General features: G+C 36.8%; 1 protein-coding gene across 3 annotated transcripts in view; it reads right to left on the bottom strand.

The window, feature by feature from the left end:
• erbb4b (erb-b2 receptor tyrosine kinase 4b) overlaps positions 1 to 15,135 on the bottom strand; it is a 322,434-nt gene that overhangs the window by 10,944 nt on the left and 296,355 nt on the right. For all 3 annotated transcript variants that reach the window (XM_085136594.1, XM_085136596.1, XM_085136595.1), the window contains exons 21-27: positions 12,421 to 12,576; positions 10,458 to 10,533; positions 8,733 to 8,879; positions 6,914 to 7,011; positions 6,258 to 6,428; positions 903 to 1,152; positions 14 to 118 (exon numbers count right to left, since the gene is read on the bottom strand). In XM_085136594.1, the coding sequence (XP_084992720.1) occupies positions 14 to 118; positions 903 to 1,152; positions 6,258 to 6,428; positions 6,914 to 7,011; positions 8,733 to 8,879; positions 10,458 to 10,533; positions 12,421 to 12,576 (1,003 nt within the window). The remainder of the gene's footprint in view (positions 1 to 13; positions 119 to 902; positions 1,153 to 6,257; positions 6,429 to 6,913; positions 7,012 to 8,732; positions 8,880 to 10,457; positions 10,534 to 12,420; positions 12,577 to 15,135) is intronic.

Here is a 15,135-nt window from a genome sequence, read left to right as displayed (position 1 = left end):
CTGTCAGAGTAACCTGAATTGCTCTTGTCTCTCATGGCATTGCCTTTTGCTCCTCGCTCTGCTAAAAGACTGGTGGGATCGGCGCTGTAACGCTGTCCATTACTGTCCTCGCCTCCGCCTTGCAAGAGGAAAGGAAGCAAGAGAGAGTTTTAAAGTATGCTACTATGAAAACCTTATGTCAAGATCAATATATATTTTCTAATAAACTCAGAGGCAGAGCTATAACTGTAGCCAAGTAACTTTAATTTGGGTGATTTAGGGATGACATCTTTATTTTTCATGGGCTGACCGTACAGTACATGGATTACGATTAGTGCTCGAACGCAGCCATTACCAATATGTTACACTCATCTCCTTCACTTCTTACTTCTCCAATGAAGTGACATTATAGACACGCTTGCATTGTTAAACTCACTTTACCTACCCAAACAAATATTGGCAGCAAGCATAAAGGGAAAACGTAGAAAAGAATAACTTGAGTCACAATGTCAACAAATAATTCAGGACGTTTTCTCTGTTCCGATCTCACCTATCTTGTATACTGTGACATGACATTTTTGTCACTGTGTCACTGGCTATGGCGTCACCTTGTGGTACATTCAGGCTCAGTGACTACAAATAAAATGAGGGCTGATTTTGTTTCGTGAATCCTCTCTTTACATATTATAATCAAACCAGATTTTAAAATAAATAAACTGTACCAAAGAATTCTTAGGATATGTCATTAAGTTTTAGTTTATTCATGTAGAGTTTGGTAATGTTTACAAAAACACAAAACATTATGACTCTATGCTTAATATTTGTTCACAATTTACTGGTATGAGCAACCCAAAGTATTTTTCAGAGTCCCTCAATTGAATTTAATCCCATGACCGCTGCTTTTGAATGTCATTCTACTTTACCTTGCACTGTGGTGAGAGTTGAGCCAGCCTCAAGGGTGCTTGACCTTGGGGATGCCTGTTTTCTCAGAGTGCCATTACAGCGGGGGTCATCCTGGCTACCACGGCCAAATCCACCAACAATTTTTCCTCCTGAGGCAAGTTCCTGTGGAGCGAGGCAGCTTCCAGAAACAGGGGGACCAGAGATCACTCTCGGCACGGCAGCCAGCATATCCTCCATGCTGAAACTGGGATCCTGACAGCTAAATTGGTTCTGAGTAGAAGTAAATGAGAGAAGGGTTCAGTTAGGATAGTACAGGAAGTACATTACCTTCAAGGGAAAACTGCTTCTATTCCAATCTTTTGTCTACAAACTAGTTTGATTTTTCTGGTGTGGTACAAGTACAAAAGCACAAAAAACAATATAAAAATTACAACAAAAAAAGTAAGACAAAGACTATTGTAAAAGTGACAATTGAAGTACTTTGTACTATTGTCCATCTGCAATATTAAAATGTGACAGGTAGGGGAGACAAACAGCAGTGCCAAACAATGATATGGCAGCATGACTGCCAAGTACAATTAAAATAAATTTAATTAAAAGGCTCCATGCAGCAAGTCTTTAAGTAGCCATATCAGAAATGTCATGCTGTGCTGTGTCTACACTAATAACAAAAAAGGGCTTTTATGAACCTCAGCAAGTGCTTTACTCTGTTTATCTTTTCTCCCCCATATTTTCAACAAGTTTTATTTTTTTAAATGTTTTATTAACTTATTGTTTTATTGACTTTTCCTCAGGTTATGTCTGAGTGGTCTGTGATTTTACGGCAACAGTATATGGAATTTATTTCCCTTAAAGTGGACCTCCGGCTATTTACCTTATTTAATACTAAAAAAATTGTTATAATAGTGGATGAAACATGGGTAAATTACCAGATACTGAGGTCAGCATATGATTAATAAACATTTTGAAACATTTGGGATGCTGTGTAAAATGTAAATTAAAAACAGAATGCAATGATCTGCATATCTCATGAACATATACTTTATTCAGAATCAAACCTGCATCAAATATTTAAACTGGGAAAATGTATCATTTTAAGAAAAGTAAGTACAGGGCGATGTTTACAGGATCATCTCTCTGTAAATATCTGGGAACAGAAGATATAAGTTGCTGAACTTTCGGGGGAGGCATGCTGTCCCATTCTTTTTATCTCTCTCTCTCTCTCTCTCTCTCTCTTTTATATATATATACATATATATATATATATATATATATATATATATATATAACTACAGCTGTTCAATGGTCCTAGGTCTTCTTTGTGTTCGTATTTTTTGATTCACCACACGCCAAATGTTGAAATGAAATGAAAGCTCTGAACTACATACAGAACTGCATGCATACAAGCTGTTCTCTTTGTCCAAAGGATGTGGGTTCCGTGTTTTCCAAAAGAATTTCAAATATTGATTTGTGTTCTGCCTTGTTTCAGTCCACCTTAAAAATAACTTTGATATGGCTTCTTATTTGCATGATAGAGCTTTTACCCGCATTTCTGAATAGCACAGCAAATTGTGTACACAGTCGTGAAAGTGTTTCTGAGCCACGGACGGATTTCTATGAGTCTGACCTATTTTTAACTTGCCGTGCATTAAGGGCACAAAGATCACAAGCATGATCCAATATCAATTTTCACTCTTGTCCCATGTGCACATGTCCACGTCCAAGAGATTTCTCAAGATCCTTTTTATCCTTTTAATGATCTTATATACTGTAGATGAAGAATAATTCACCGTCTTTAACATTGTTCCTTGAAGAACATTATTATGAAATTGTTCCACAATTTGTAGATGCACTTTTCCCCCCCAGATTGATGAACCTGTGTCCACCTTTACTTCTAAGAAACTCTGCCCCCCGAGATACTCTATTTATACATAATCATGTTATTGACTTAAGTCAATAACATGATTTAAGTCAATTAATTTAATTCTTTGCAAAATGGTCCTCCAACTGTTTCTTTTTAATATTGCTCACTTTTCCAGCTTTTTATTCCCCCATCTAAACTTTTTTGAGATGTTATTAATACTTTTCATAAAATAGCAAAAAGTCTCAGTTTAAACATTTGCCTTTTCTGTATCCTTCTGTAAATTAAATATGGTTTATGAGATTAGTAAATTATTGCAACTTTTTTAATTTACATTTTATAAAGTGTCCCAACTTTTTCAGAATTGGGTTTGTATCTAAGATACAAATGGTTTCATACTCTAAATGCCCAGTTTCCAACAATTTCTTTTCTCTTTTGGGTCTATATGGTGTCACACAGAGACAGGTACATATGATGGAGAGAGCCATAATACGCTCATCACAGGCACACATCTCACCTAGTGAACCTTTTGTTTACCATACCCAAATCAGTAGAAATCTGTCTTAAAAGATCAGTGTCCTTAAAGCGGGAGAAGCTATTCAATTTTCAATTCAATTCAATTTTATTTATATAGCGCCAAATCACAACAAATGTCGCCTCAAGGCGCTAGCTAGATTCCTTTTGTCAGACAGACGGTGAATTGAGGAGTTTTATCAAAGTAGATTGTAGCAGAAAATTATTTTTGAACTATGGAAAATAATTTAGTGAAGTCCACAAATACAAATGTAAAGCAGGAAATGAGCTTACTTATTTACAAGCTTACTAAGTTATTCCAATGAAGTTTTTACTGAGTACCCAGTTACTGATGACATCTGGCTCTTGTGGCACAGTCATGTAAATCTCCCCCCCACCCCCCCTTTTTTTTTGTTAACTTGGAGATCGGAGCAATGCAATTATTAGCAAATAGGAGCTTTAAACAAAACTGTGCCTACTGCTATATTTTGTCCAAACCTTTGCTTGAAATCTCAGGAACTTCAAAGGGCAGAATTGAGGGGCATTCATTTTCTGTATGCAACAGCATCGTTCTTTTTTCCTGATATATTATATGTGGAGTCTTCCCCAGTTTCTCATCTAGTGCTCTACATTATAAGCCAGAAGCAATTAGTTGAGGCCTGAGAGCTCATGCTGTTTTCTCATTACAGTGTAACTGCAGGTATATCTACTAAATTTCCCTCTTTCAATCCTCATTTATACCTATCACTCATCAAAAAAAAAAAAAAATCAATCACTAACCTTACCATAAATATAAAACTGTGGAGTTTCTTTAAATCATATTCAAACACATGCACAGCTGTATTACTTTGTACCCTGAAGATGAACAGAGACTTAATCCAGTGTGCAGTAAAATATTAACTACTACTTGAAGAGTCAAGTAAAGTGCCCCGTTCACCTTTTTATCAAAGCACAAGCTTTTGGCTAGGCTAAACGTCTTCATCGCTTTAAACCAAATAGTTTTTAATCTTACCATGCATTTTCATAATGACATTTTGGAGTATGGTGGCAATGTCTGTTTAAGCGAGTGCAGAACAAATTTCTTCCAGTTATGAGTCACAATAATAGAGTGATATATGGCTGTATATGTAAGTGTTTTAATAATCAAGCTCATTACAATAATCAACCTATTTGAAATTAAATTATTATGAAGTTATTTGCATTCAAACTAAAAAGAAAGGCCCAGTAGTGGAAAGAAAGTATAGGCAATAGTAGGAAACAACAGAGGGATTGTAAATATATATAAACATCAGGCAAATACATAATCATTCACTCTCTGAAATGCACTAAAACAGGTTTGAGACATGTCTCTCATTGGCATTCAGTGGGTATTTTTATTCTGACATAAAGACAGGGGGATTTTGGAATACAAAATGTTTGAATTCTGGCTGTGTGACTGGTGCTGTGATAGATTTAAGTCCAAAGAGAGACCATGAACATTTGAACAGTCCAAGAACCGAGAAGATCTAGCTGTAAACTCCAATTCAGAAGAAGGCAATTACAACAGTTTCACAAAGGAGAAAGACGAAGGAAAACAGAAAGAGAATTGGACAGCAAGAGACAGATGGGAGTAAACGCGAGAAAGCTGTGTGAGTGCAGTTTTAAGGCCTCAATCTTTTGTGCTTGAACAGAATAGTCCTGCATTACACTGAGAAAACCATTCCCATATCACTTTAGAAAGCATCTAAATGATTTGAGTACTTTTGCTATATTGTCCCATTTTTCATCTTTCAAGAACTGGTAATAAGAGATGGTAATCCAGAGACCATGTCAAATTAAAAGATAAGAAACAAATTTAATGAAAAAAGTAAAAGAAAAACACACAAATTAAAACTTAAGTTCATTAAAGAAGTAATAACAAAAATAATGAAAAAGGGTTGGTCCACCAGTCTTCCTTACAGTGTTAATGAAGGGATTTACTTGGAAAACACAAACTGGCTTACCTAGGTTATCGCAAGAGGTTTTGAGCTTTATGAGTTTACAGTTTATCATTTAATAGATTTAATCTTGTTTACAATGTTAATAAATTATTTACAAATATTCCAGCTAAATGTTTTTGTAGAAAAATCTGTGGACATCAACAACAGTACAGTGAACTGAAAACTACACTAAAATATTAGGTTAGATGTCTAGAATGTAGAAAACCATTGTGACTAATGGCAGTTGGCACCTCCTATTACCACTGTTACTTCTAGCTTAAAATTCTGATAAAAACAGAGCAACAAGAACAAATTAATTGTTGAGTGTGTACATCAAAAACAGTTGAGATCAATAGCCCATCCATCTCGACAATGACTACATTAGGAGTGCTAATGCAATCGCATTTTCAACCAGCTGGCTAACCAGATCTGTCATCTTTTTAAAGCTCTATTTAGATAATTTACATAGACAAGAGCAAGTCATTTAAGAACTATATTTGCTCTTATCACCACTGCCAGCTGGGTATACAACAGAAGAAAATTAGTTGAACATTTTATGCACGCTTGATATTGTGAAGGGGTGTGAACCTACACCATAATCCGTAGCCTTTTCTTAAGCCTATTGCACCATTGTGGTTCTGCCAGGGCCACTACAAAACCTAAAACTAATTATTTAGTGAAGTGAATGCAGAACAAAGTCTGAAACAGGAGACAAACCGTGAGTTGTTGGCTGGAAAACTTGTGATTTACTTCACCACCACCACCCTTCTAGCCTCCAAATGTGGACTTAATCTCTCTTGTCACAGCACAGATGCCAGTGGCATCTGCCAGAATAGCAGTATTTGACATGCTAAGATGAAAACATGCTGTTAAGTCTAAGCTATTTTTAAAAATTCCTCCAAGTTTAAACAATCTATTTCCACTGCAAAACACATTGTGCAGTCACATTGCATAATGATCCACCTTAATAACACAATGTAAGTGTATCTTCAGTATTTCTTCCACATATTGAACATTGTATTAGGGCACTTGAAATAAAATACCTTGTTGGAGTCCATCCTTGCGCGGGGAGTGTATGCCAGTGGGGGAATGTTGAAGGAGTGGGGCACCAAGTACTCCTCAGCATCCATCAGGTCATCTAGTTCCTCCTCATCCAAGAGGCTCTGGAAGAACTTGCTGTCACTGGGGCTGGGCAGCTTCATGCGATCATCACCCTGAGTAAAGTTTGATTCAGTTCAATTCAGTTTTATTTATAAAGAAAGAAAGTGTACTTTATTGATCCCCGTGGGGAAATTCCTCTCTGCATTTAACCCATTCACTCAGTGAAGCAGTGGGCAGCCATTGGGACGGTACCTTGCTCAGGGGTACCTCAGGGTAGCTGTTCAGGGGTATCGAACCCCCGACCTTCTGATCATGGGGCCACCACTCTACCTACTAAGCTTTCACTGAAGTTAATTTAAAATATCAGAATAACAAGTGTGATAATGTCAGATTTGTTTCATGACTGTTTTACTTGTGTTACTTAGAGAAACCTTTTTTGAACGAGCACTTATTTTAACACAACATAAGCAAAGTCCATGTTTTTTTCTTCTACAAAGAAATGGGAAACAGAAAAACTCTCTATATGAAAAATTGACACAGTAACCGAAGACACACTATAAAGATAACATACATATTTCCATACCATCAATTTACCTACCTGGATGACCAGATATCTTTGGGGATCTCGAGCCATTCGAGTGAACTCAGCAGCCAGCTCCTTGAACTTGGGTCGACTGTCTGCATCAATCATCCAGCCTGAAAGGCATTTCTTTATTATATATTTAACAATATGATGTTCCAAATAAAAAGAACAAATGTGTGTGTGGGGTGGAGATGCCATCTATACATCTTATTGATGTGTATAACTTTCCCAGTCAACATTCAATTTGAAGCTTCATCAATCCCCATCAGGATCCTGTTTTTTGTTCCTGTGTAAATTTACTGTGACCCCTTTTAACTATTAGGAACAATATGTTGAGAAGGTGTCAGTGGAGATTTGGCAGTGCAGTTGAGTGGTCTTCCTACTTTGGTGTCAAGGGTAATGTCTCCATAGACTGAGGCTTTGGATTAAAGGTTACATAATAAAAACAATAATTAGACTTTGATATCATCTTTCAAGCATTATTTTTTGACATGCAACTATCTCTACAGAGTGAATAATTCATTGTGAACAGGTATTTATACGTAAAGTGATAAATTGAAATTATTCTGAACTTGAACTTATTTCCTGACTGGTCGATATGGTAGGTTAAATCTGTCATGATGGTGGTTTCAATTGCACTCAAAGCAGCTCTGTATTACACCATTATGCTATTAAGTGGTGGTGATAGTAGAGTCTGGTGTGTTTGCTCGTGTATTGATGGGGCAGATGTGGTGGATTATCCCTGGGCCAACTGTGGTGGGAAGGTCTGGGTAACAAAAAACTGTAGCTAACCTGTGAAAGCTTGACATCAGTCGCATGACATGAAAACAGGCCGTATTCCCCTACTTCTTATGATTTTTGAAGATTTCATTTTTAAACCATTTTCCAGAATGCATTGTTTCATAATGATTAATTAGATGAGTTTAAATAAAGTTCTCTTCTTTATTCAAATTTAAATATAAATACTGTTTCATCGCTAGAATGGCCATATGGAGCTATGTGCTCTTCTGCCAGTTTCCATGTGAACATGATGATATAATGCCAAAGCAATCATGTGGTCTGGCCTTGAGTACAGGCTGACTAGGTATCCAGGGAAAGGATGGTTAAATGTGGCTTTAGATGTGAATACATAAATACTACACAAGCCATTTCAAATGTAAAATTGATTATCTTTTGTCTTGGTGCATAGCGTCCATTATTATTGCCATTAAGGCAGAGGATAGTGAAATTAGTTAAAGCTTCAGAAGTACACTGAGCACATGAGCCTTTTCAGCATGTGCAGTGTTGCAGAAAGAAGTCAGATAACAGGCAGGTGATAGTAACCTCTCCCTGCCGTGTCTGTGTCCACTTGCCAGATTGGCGCAGGTTGAGGGTGACCGTAAAAGCCAAGGTGACAGAAATGGCCAGAGGCTGAACCTTGGAGACCAGTAGAGAAGGCTGAAGTGGTGCTGGCACCCAGTCTTTGTCCTGTCAGCAGTGGCCAGAGGGTATAGTGCCACCTGTGACCCCAGTGCCTGACAGTATAACAGCAGTGGCTGACCACTAAGGCCAACCTGTTCATGCTTTGCAGTCCTCTAAAATTTTAGATTCTAAACAAGTATGATCAATTAAAAGAAAACAGGTGGGCTAAACTGTAGAACCGCAATCTACCGATTACCAAATGTTTTCTGAACATGTTTTCTATTCAAAACTAGCTAGCATGTTTCCTCATCGCTCTCAGTTTAACATGGTAGAAGCAGTAATTATTAATTCTGATTTATTTGATTTGTTGCATTTGATTTTAGTTTATTAAAGATAGTTTCTGTTCTTCTGGTTACTTTGAGATTTTACTTACATTTGACCATGACCATGTAAACATCAATGGTGCAGATGGGTGGTTGAGGAAGACGCTCTCCCTTCTCTAACAGATCTGGGATATCTCTTGTAGAAATCCCATCATATGGCTTCCCTCCAAAGGTCATCAGCTCCCAAATGGTTACACCTGAAAGATGTAGGAGTAGTGATATATGAGCACAAAGGCAGACAGATTAGTAAGGAAAAATATAAAGATAATTCCAAAAACAAGAACAAGTAGAACTGTGTGCGTAACAGCCCAATTCACTCTAAGTGGAAATAGGAAAACAAAAATAAATATTCATTTTCTTTTAGAGTAAGGAAGCACAAGTGCACTTTGAAATCTTTTTCATTTAATGAAACAGACATTTGAAAAAGAGATGTCTTAAGAAAACAGTAAATGTTGTTTTACCAATAAGTCTCAGTCTCAAGCAAATTACATAAATAAATGACATAAAAACATAGGCGTGACTCTGCTTTTAACCACCTTGCTACAGTGTTGCATTGTAAGCTATGGGTAAGATCTTTGTCAGACAGAGGTATGCAGAAATGACAAGGGTTTAGACCTCTGACTTGGATAAAATCAACACCTTGTGCAAAGACTCATGATGTGACCAATGCTTAATGATCTACAGTTTTATGCTTCCTTGTGCAAACTACACTCAAGTGTCTCCAAATTATTCCCTTATTCTCCGCAATTTTTACAGATTGCAAAACCCACCAATCAGCCAGGTCTGTTCTGTTCTAATTAGCCACCAAGGAAAAAAATCAACCATTCAAATGGTTATTGATTCTTGTGAAACTAAAAAGATGAGTTAAAATAATGTTCAGGATTTTATTAATCACAATTTACTTCACATTACACTACACGTATATGAGTTCAAAGTAAAGTGTCCATCCACTGTCTATTCACCGTCTCTTGGCTGCTCTTAGTGTTTTAAATGGACAGGGAGGAGTCGGAGCCAAGCTCTCAATAGGAGTGTGATCTCACCCTCTTTCCTCTCCTGGTCCTTCTGTCCTCTCCCTCACAGCCTTGTACCTTCAATAGTTTTCTCTCACTACATGTATTTTGATGTAACTGTCTGTAAATAATGAATAAAACCAAGAATATGAAGATGGCCTTGAACACATTCTACCTCATGCAACCTTGTTCTATTCCCCTCTTTATTTCTTGTCACACACACAAGTCTTATTTTATTTTTTTCTTTGTCTGCAAATTCCTGCTAGATTGTCAGAGGCTGAGCAACCAAACTAGGCACACAGGTACACTTTAAAGGGCCCCGAATGCTCTTGGTGACATCTGATATTATGATGTCATCATGTTACCTAACAATATCCCACCACTGGCTAAAATAACCATTTGCAGTATTTATGTACCTAAAGCACCATACTAAAATATTCTATTGCTTAATTTCGGGACCATAACATGTCATTTATATCTACAAAAGTTGAATTACACATGTGATACATTATGCTGCCATATGCTGTCTAGCAACTGACTTTGTTGTTTCTAGTATATTGATGGCAACATGACAATAAAGTAGTAAGAAACAATAAAACCTTTTGCAAAACAGGTGATAAGCATCTGTGCTTTATTAAAATTGTGGCCATTTTTTTTAATTTCAGCTTTTCTATTTATATTTCATTGGATGAAGGTCAACCAGTGCCTTTGTTATCAATAAAATTATATAGAAAACTCTCATTGTTATATTCAAAGGACACTTACCATAACTCCAAACGTCACTCTGATGAGTAAACTTCCTGTAATGAATACACTCAAGAGCCATCCATTTAATGGGCATCTGTTAATAAAAGCAGAGATGTTAGTACCCTTATACTTAAGGAAAACTCTAATTTTCCAAGTATTTTTATACTAAATATCAGCTAGTTGGGTGTTGACAGTGTATAATGGACCATTTTGGCAAAGATACATCAACGACACTGGCAAGCAGAAGTGTAAGTGAAAACAAAGTTTTAGGAAGAAAGAGGACACACACATATACAAGCTCCAGCACTGCTGGAATAAGGTGAGACAAAAACATGTCAATCTGATATGCAGCTTAACACTATAATTAGATATGAAATTCTATTTATTACAGTGATGGAAACTGAGAGGAGGGGGTATGGAAGATCAGAATTTCTGTCTTTCACTCAGCTGAGGGGAAAATACTACAGTGATCGTCACTGATATAAACCGTGTTGGAGACACTGGAAAGAGAGGAAGAGAGAGGGATGAAAAAGACTTTCTTGAGTAAAGAGGTTTTGAAAACAAAATACAAAAGAGACAAAGGATAAACAAAGATTAGAAGAGGTCAGAACTCAAGGACATATTTGTTTACTATGTTTACAGGGTTTTGAAATCCCCAAAGGTAAATAACACGGTCCAGTAGAGCAGAATAGCATTTCACTCCAGTGAAACTGTCCTTTGTGATGGGCTAAGTTCTTCTTGTAGAATATGAAACCCTCATTAATGTTAATGTGTATTGCTGTCTTTTACAAAATGTCAGCCGTAAGGTTCAAAATGGTTATTTATTAATATTGTATCTCCTAAACCAACACTTTATTCAACAAATAACTGAGGTAGATGGGCCCTTATTACAAGTTCAAGTGATCATACCGGACCAATTCCAAAAGTAACAAAAAGCATTAACATGATGGTTACTGCAGCCTCTACACACTCCAACATTCAAACTGCATTTTTCATTTAAATGTTAAGGAAAGAATTATAAAGCAGACTTTATATTAAAACATTTTTGGTATATGATAAATGTCTGGTTCTAATGCAAATGGAATTGAGATTTTTAAATGAAAGCTTTTGCATTATTCTCATTCACTTTCCTGACAGTCAGAAGAGACTTTAGTCAGTCTATACAGAGCAAAAGCCAGCAGCAGATTAGTTTAGCTTAAATGCCTGATCTGGGTCTTTTTGAAGATAACACAATCCGGCAATCAGCACCTCAAAAACTCACTACATAGTAGCTATTTGAGCTTAAAACCCCCCAAAACAAAGTTTCTCATCCCTTTTAAAATGACTCTCCTTCCTAGCTGTCACCATCTCAAGTAACATTATCTTCACTTCACCTGCCTCTCCTCTCCTCTGCTGAGAGTGTGCCTGCTTTACTCTGCTCTGTGTGTGACACATATAGGGGAACAGATGAAGAGCACAAAAGACACAAGGAAAATGTGAAACAAAGAGCAAAGGAGAGGAACAAACAAACAGTGGAGACTTCAGACCAAAGGGAAAAAAAATAGCCCATATAAACAACACAAGTCTTCAACTTCATACATTCAAATGTTGCTAATGTTAGATAGACCTTATTCACAATCACAAGCTCTGATAACTTCAGCCCATTCAGCTATGAAAACATAGTTATTCATTTATGTTTTTTGAGGCTATAATTTCGTACACTGCACTTCCAAGGTGAACATGTTCAGCGGTGGCATTGATGGCTTGTTTTGCTTGCGAAACAGTCTTCTACGATTTAAAAACTCATTGTTCTCTCTAGAACAAAAGAAGGCTTCCCAGCCAGGAAATTGTTTAATGCTTGCTTTCCATGGCTTAATTTTTCTAAGTGTGGCAGTGATCATCAACTCAGATTCTCAGAAGGAAATTAAATGTCTATTTACCCCCTAAAATTAACCAAATTTCATTATTTGACAATGTTTATAAAGGAGAGGTCACGATTTACCTTTCCTCCATCAGCATTATATTCTTTTTCATTGACATCCAACAGGCGAGCCAGCCCAAAGTCAGTAATCTTGATGTGGTTGGGAGATTTGACCAGGACATTTCGGGCTGCCAAATCCCTGTGGACGAGCCTACGCTCCTCTAGATACATCATTCCCTGCAACACAACAGATGCACATAAAGACAATATTCACCTCCAAGTTCATTTGCATACAACATACATGACACTGCTGTCTATAAATCAAATGCATGCAAGTTAACATCACCATATGTTGTCATCATTATCACTATCAAGTCAACGTTAGAATTTTTCCAATTATTTATATCAGCATCATTAAAACCACTTTGATATTTTTAGATGTATAATTCCCATCAATCAACAACTAGACTGTAGAAAAGCTCCCGTAACTGCCAAATGCTTGGCAATGCAATCAAAGGCAGTATCCATAAGCATGTTTTCAATTAAAACAGGACTCATAGGAGCAAGAATGTTGGAGTAAAACACTTCCATCTGTATATTTACTTAACAATTAGGAAACCAACCCTGTGCTCTGTCTTTACAACTGATATGCTTTAGAAAAAAACACAACAAATCAAAACCAAAACAAACATTTTACTGTTGCAGTTTTACTTGTCAAGGTTAATATTTAAAATCCCAATTTTAATGTCACTGGGATGTTTTACCCATTTTTTTGTGTGCTTAATAAAAACAAAACAAAAAAACAAATACAAGAAAACAAAAAACATCATTACCGTGTGTACAGAGGCACGTGTGCACAAACATGTGCACCGGTAAAGAGGATATCAGAATTTGCATCATTACAAAAGCAGAAAGGCAACCTCAGCGTGAAGCAAAATGCCAGCCATGTCCTAAAGCTACAATATAATATCTCCATAAAGCTGTGTAAAGGCTTTTCACTTTCTACACCTTGTGCTGCACATCTTGAGCCTACCTACACTGCCTATTGTGCATCACTGCTAGAGTGGACTTGAAGAGACAGGAAAAATAGGGGAAAACTATTTCAAATTGGACAAGCAATAATGTAAGCCACTTTGTTTGAAGTGGTGAGAAGACAGAGAAAACGAGGCCTTATTTGAAACCATAACAAATTGGATTTAGCTGGAATGAAACGAGAAATAGGAGCAGGAGGAGAGTAGAGGGATGGGGATAGGTGGGGTTGAGCTACACCAGTCTAAGAGGTGAGATAACATTCATACAGTTTTAAGGCTATGATCACCAGTGTTGGTCAAGTTACTTGAAAAAAGTAATCAGTAACTAATTACTGATTACTTCCCCCAAAAAATAATCCCTTTACTTTACTGATTACTTTTTCAAAAGTAATTAATTACTTAGTTACTTAGTTACTTTCTAAAAACACGATTTACAACCTGAAGAGGTAATAAAGCGATAGATCTTTCAGCCCAATTCTACTTTTTCTGCATAATCCATCATACAAAATGTAATCAAATGGAAAAGTATCTTTTTTTAACTTGTTTTATCAGTTTTAATCTTTTAACTTTATGCATCAAGCAAAAATAAAATTATATGAACCATTCTCTGACTTGAAGAAATTAGTTTAACATTTAAACCTATTTTCTGTACATTCCAGCACATAAAATAAAATATTTTTTGTGTTTACACTCACTCTTTCAAATAGATGCAAGTAAAACACAGCAGAAAATAAATAAAGTCAAAGACTAGCGGTCCTTTTGCTCTATTTTCACCTGTAAAGCAGGAGTGGGTTAGGCGGAGGTTTACCCTGGTGCAGGTGTGCCGCGGTCAGTTGAAGAATCCGCGAGTTTAGCGCACTCGGTGCTTGCTTAGGGGTTTTTTTCGCTGTAAAAAGAAGTTTTCTTCCCACGCACAACGGACGCTAATGTTTTTGTCACTTTTTATGGAATCAAACTCAAAGCAAGGTCAGTACTTCCACGCTTTAAACGCTGCACGCTCACACTCTCTCCTGCACTCGATATATGATCCATTGTTGATCTGCACACAGCTGTTGTCATGAACAGTGCATTCGCTTACGTCACTGTCATGAGACATTCTCGCAAAAAAATCACGGTTTTAGTAACGCAGTAATGCAGCGTTCCTACGGGAAAGTAACGGTAATCTAATTACCGTTTTTGCAATAGTAATCCCTTACTCAACTAGTTACTTGAAAAAAGTAATGCGTTACAAGTAACGCGTTACTGCCCATCTCTGATGATCACACTGCCTCGTTTGGTTTAATCTCAGGAGAGAACAGGTGCTTTTAGCATACCTGCACATTTACATACAAACCCATATGCACCTGTAGACATGAATATGACATAATATTGCTTTCATAAGACCCTGACATAATAAATCATTCTCATGAACAGATAATTCTATTACACGTCCATCCAGCTATTCACTATTCCTGTGATTGAGATTCATAACTGTTAACAGAAATTTGTAGGTAGCACCTCAATGAAGTAATCAAACATATCATACATAAACATACTATTACAGTACAACAGAGTGCATTCTTTGTTTTGGCTATTATATCAGAATGAATCAATATCTCTCAGATTTGCATGGTCAGATTGTACAAACGAGTGCTTATTTATGAGTGTTAGCGTTAATGACTTTTACCACTGGCTCTAAGCTCAACAAGCACTTGAAAGGCAAATTTAAGCTCTGCTCTTATAGCCAGTGCTGCCAGTTTGGCAATATGTTAGGAGATTAATGTGC

This window comes from Neolamprologus multifasciatus, chromosome 16 (genome assembly GCF_963576455.1).
Source record: "Neolamprologus multifasciatus chromosome 16, fNeoMul1.2, whole genome shotgun sequence".
Lineage (NCBI taxonomy): Eukaryota > Metazoa > Chordata > Actinopteri > Cichliformes > Cichlidae > Neolamprologus > Neolamprologus multifasciatus.
This window is presented reverse-complemented; position numbering and strand designations above follow the sequence as displayed.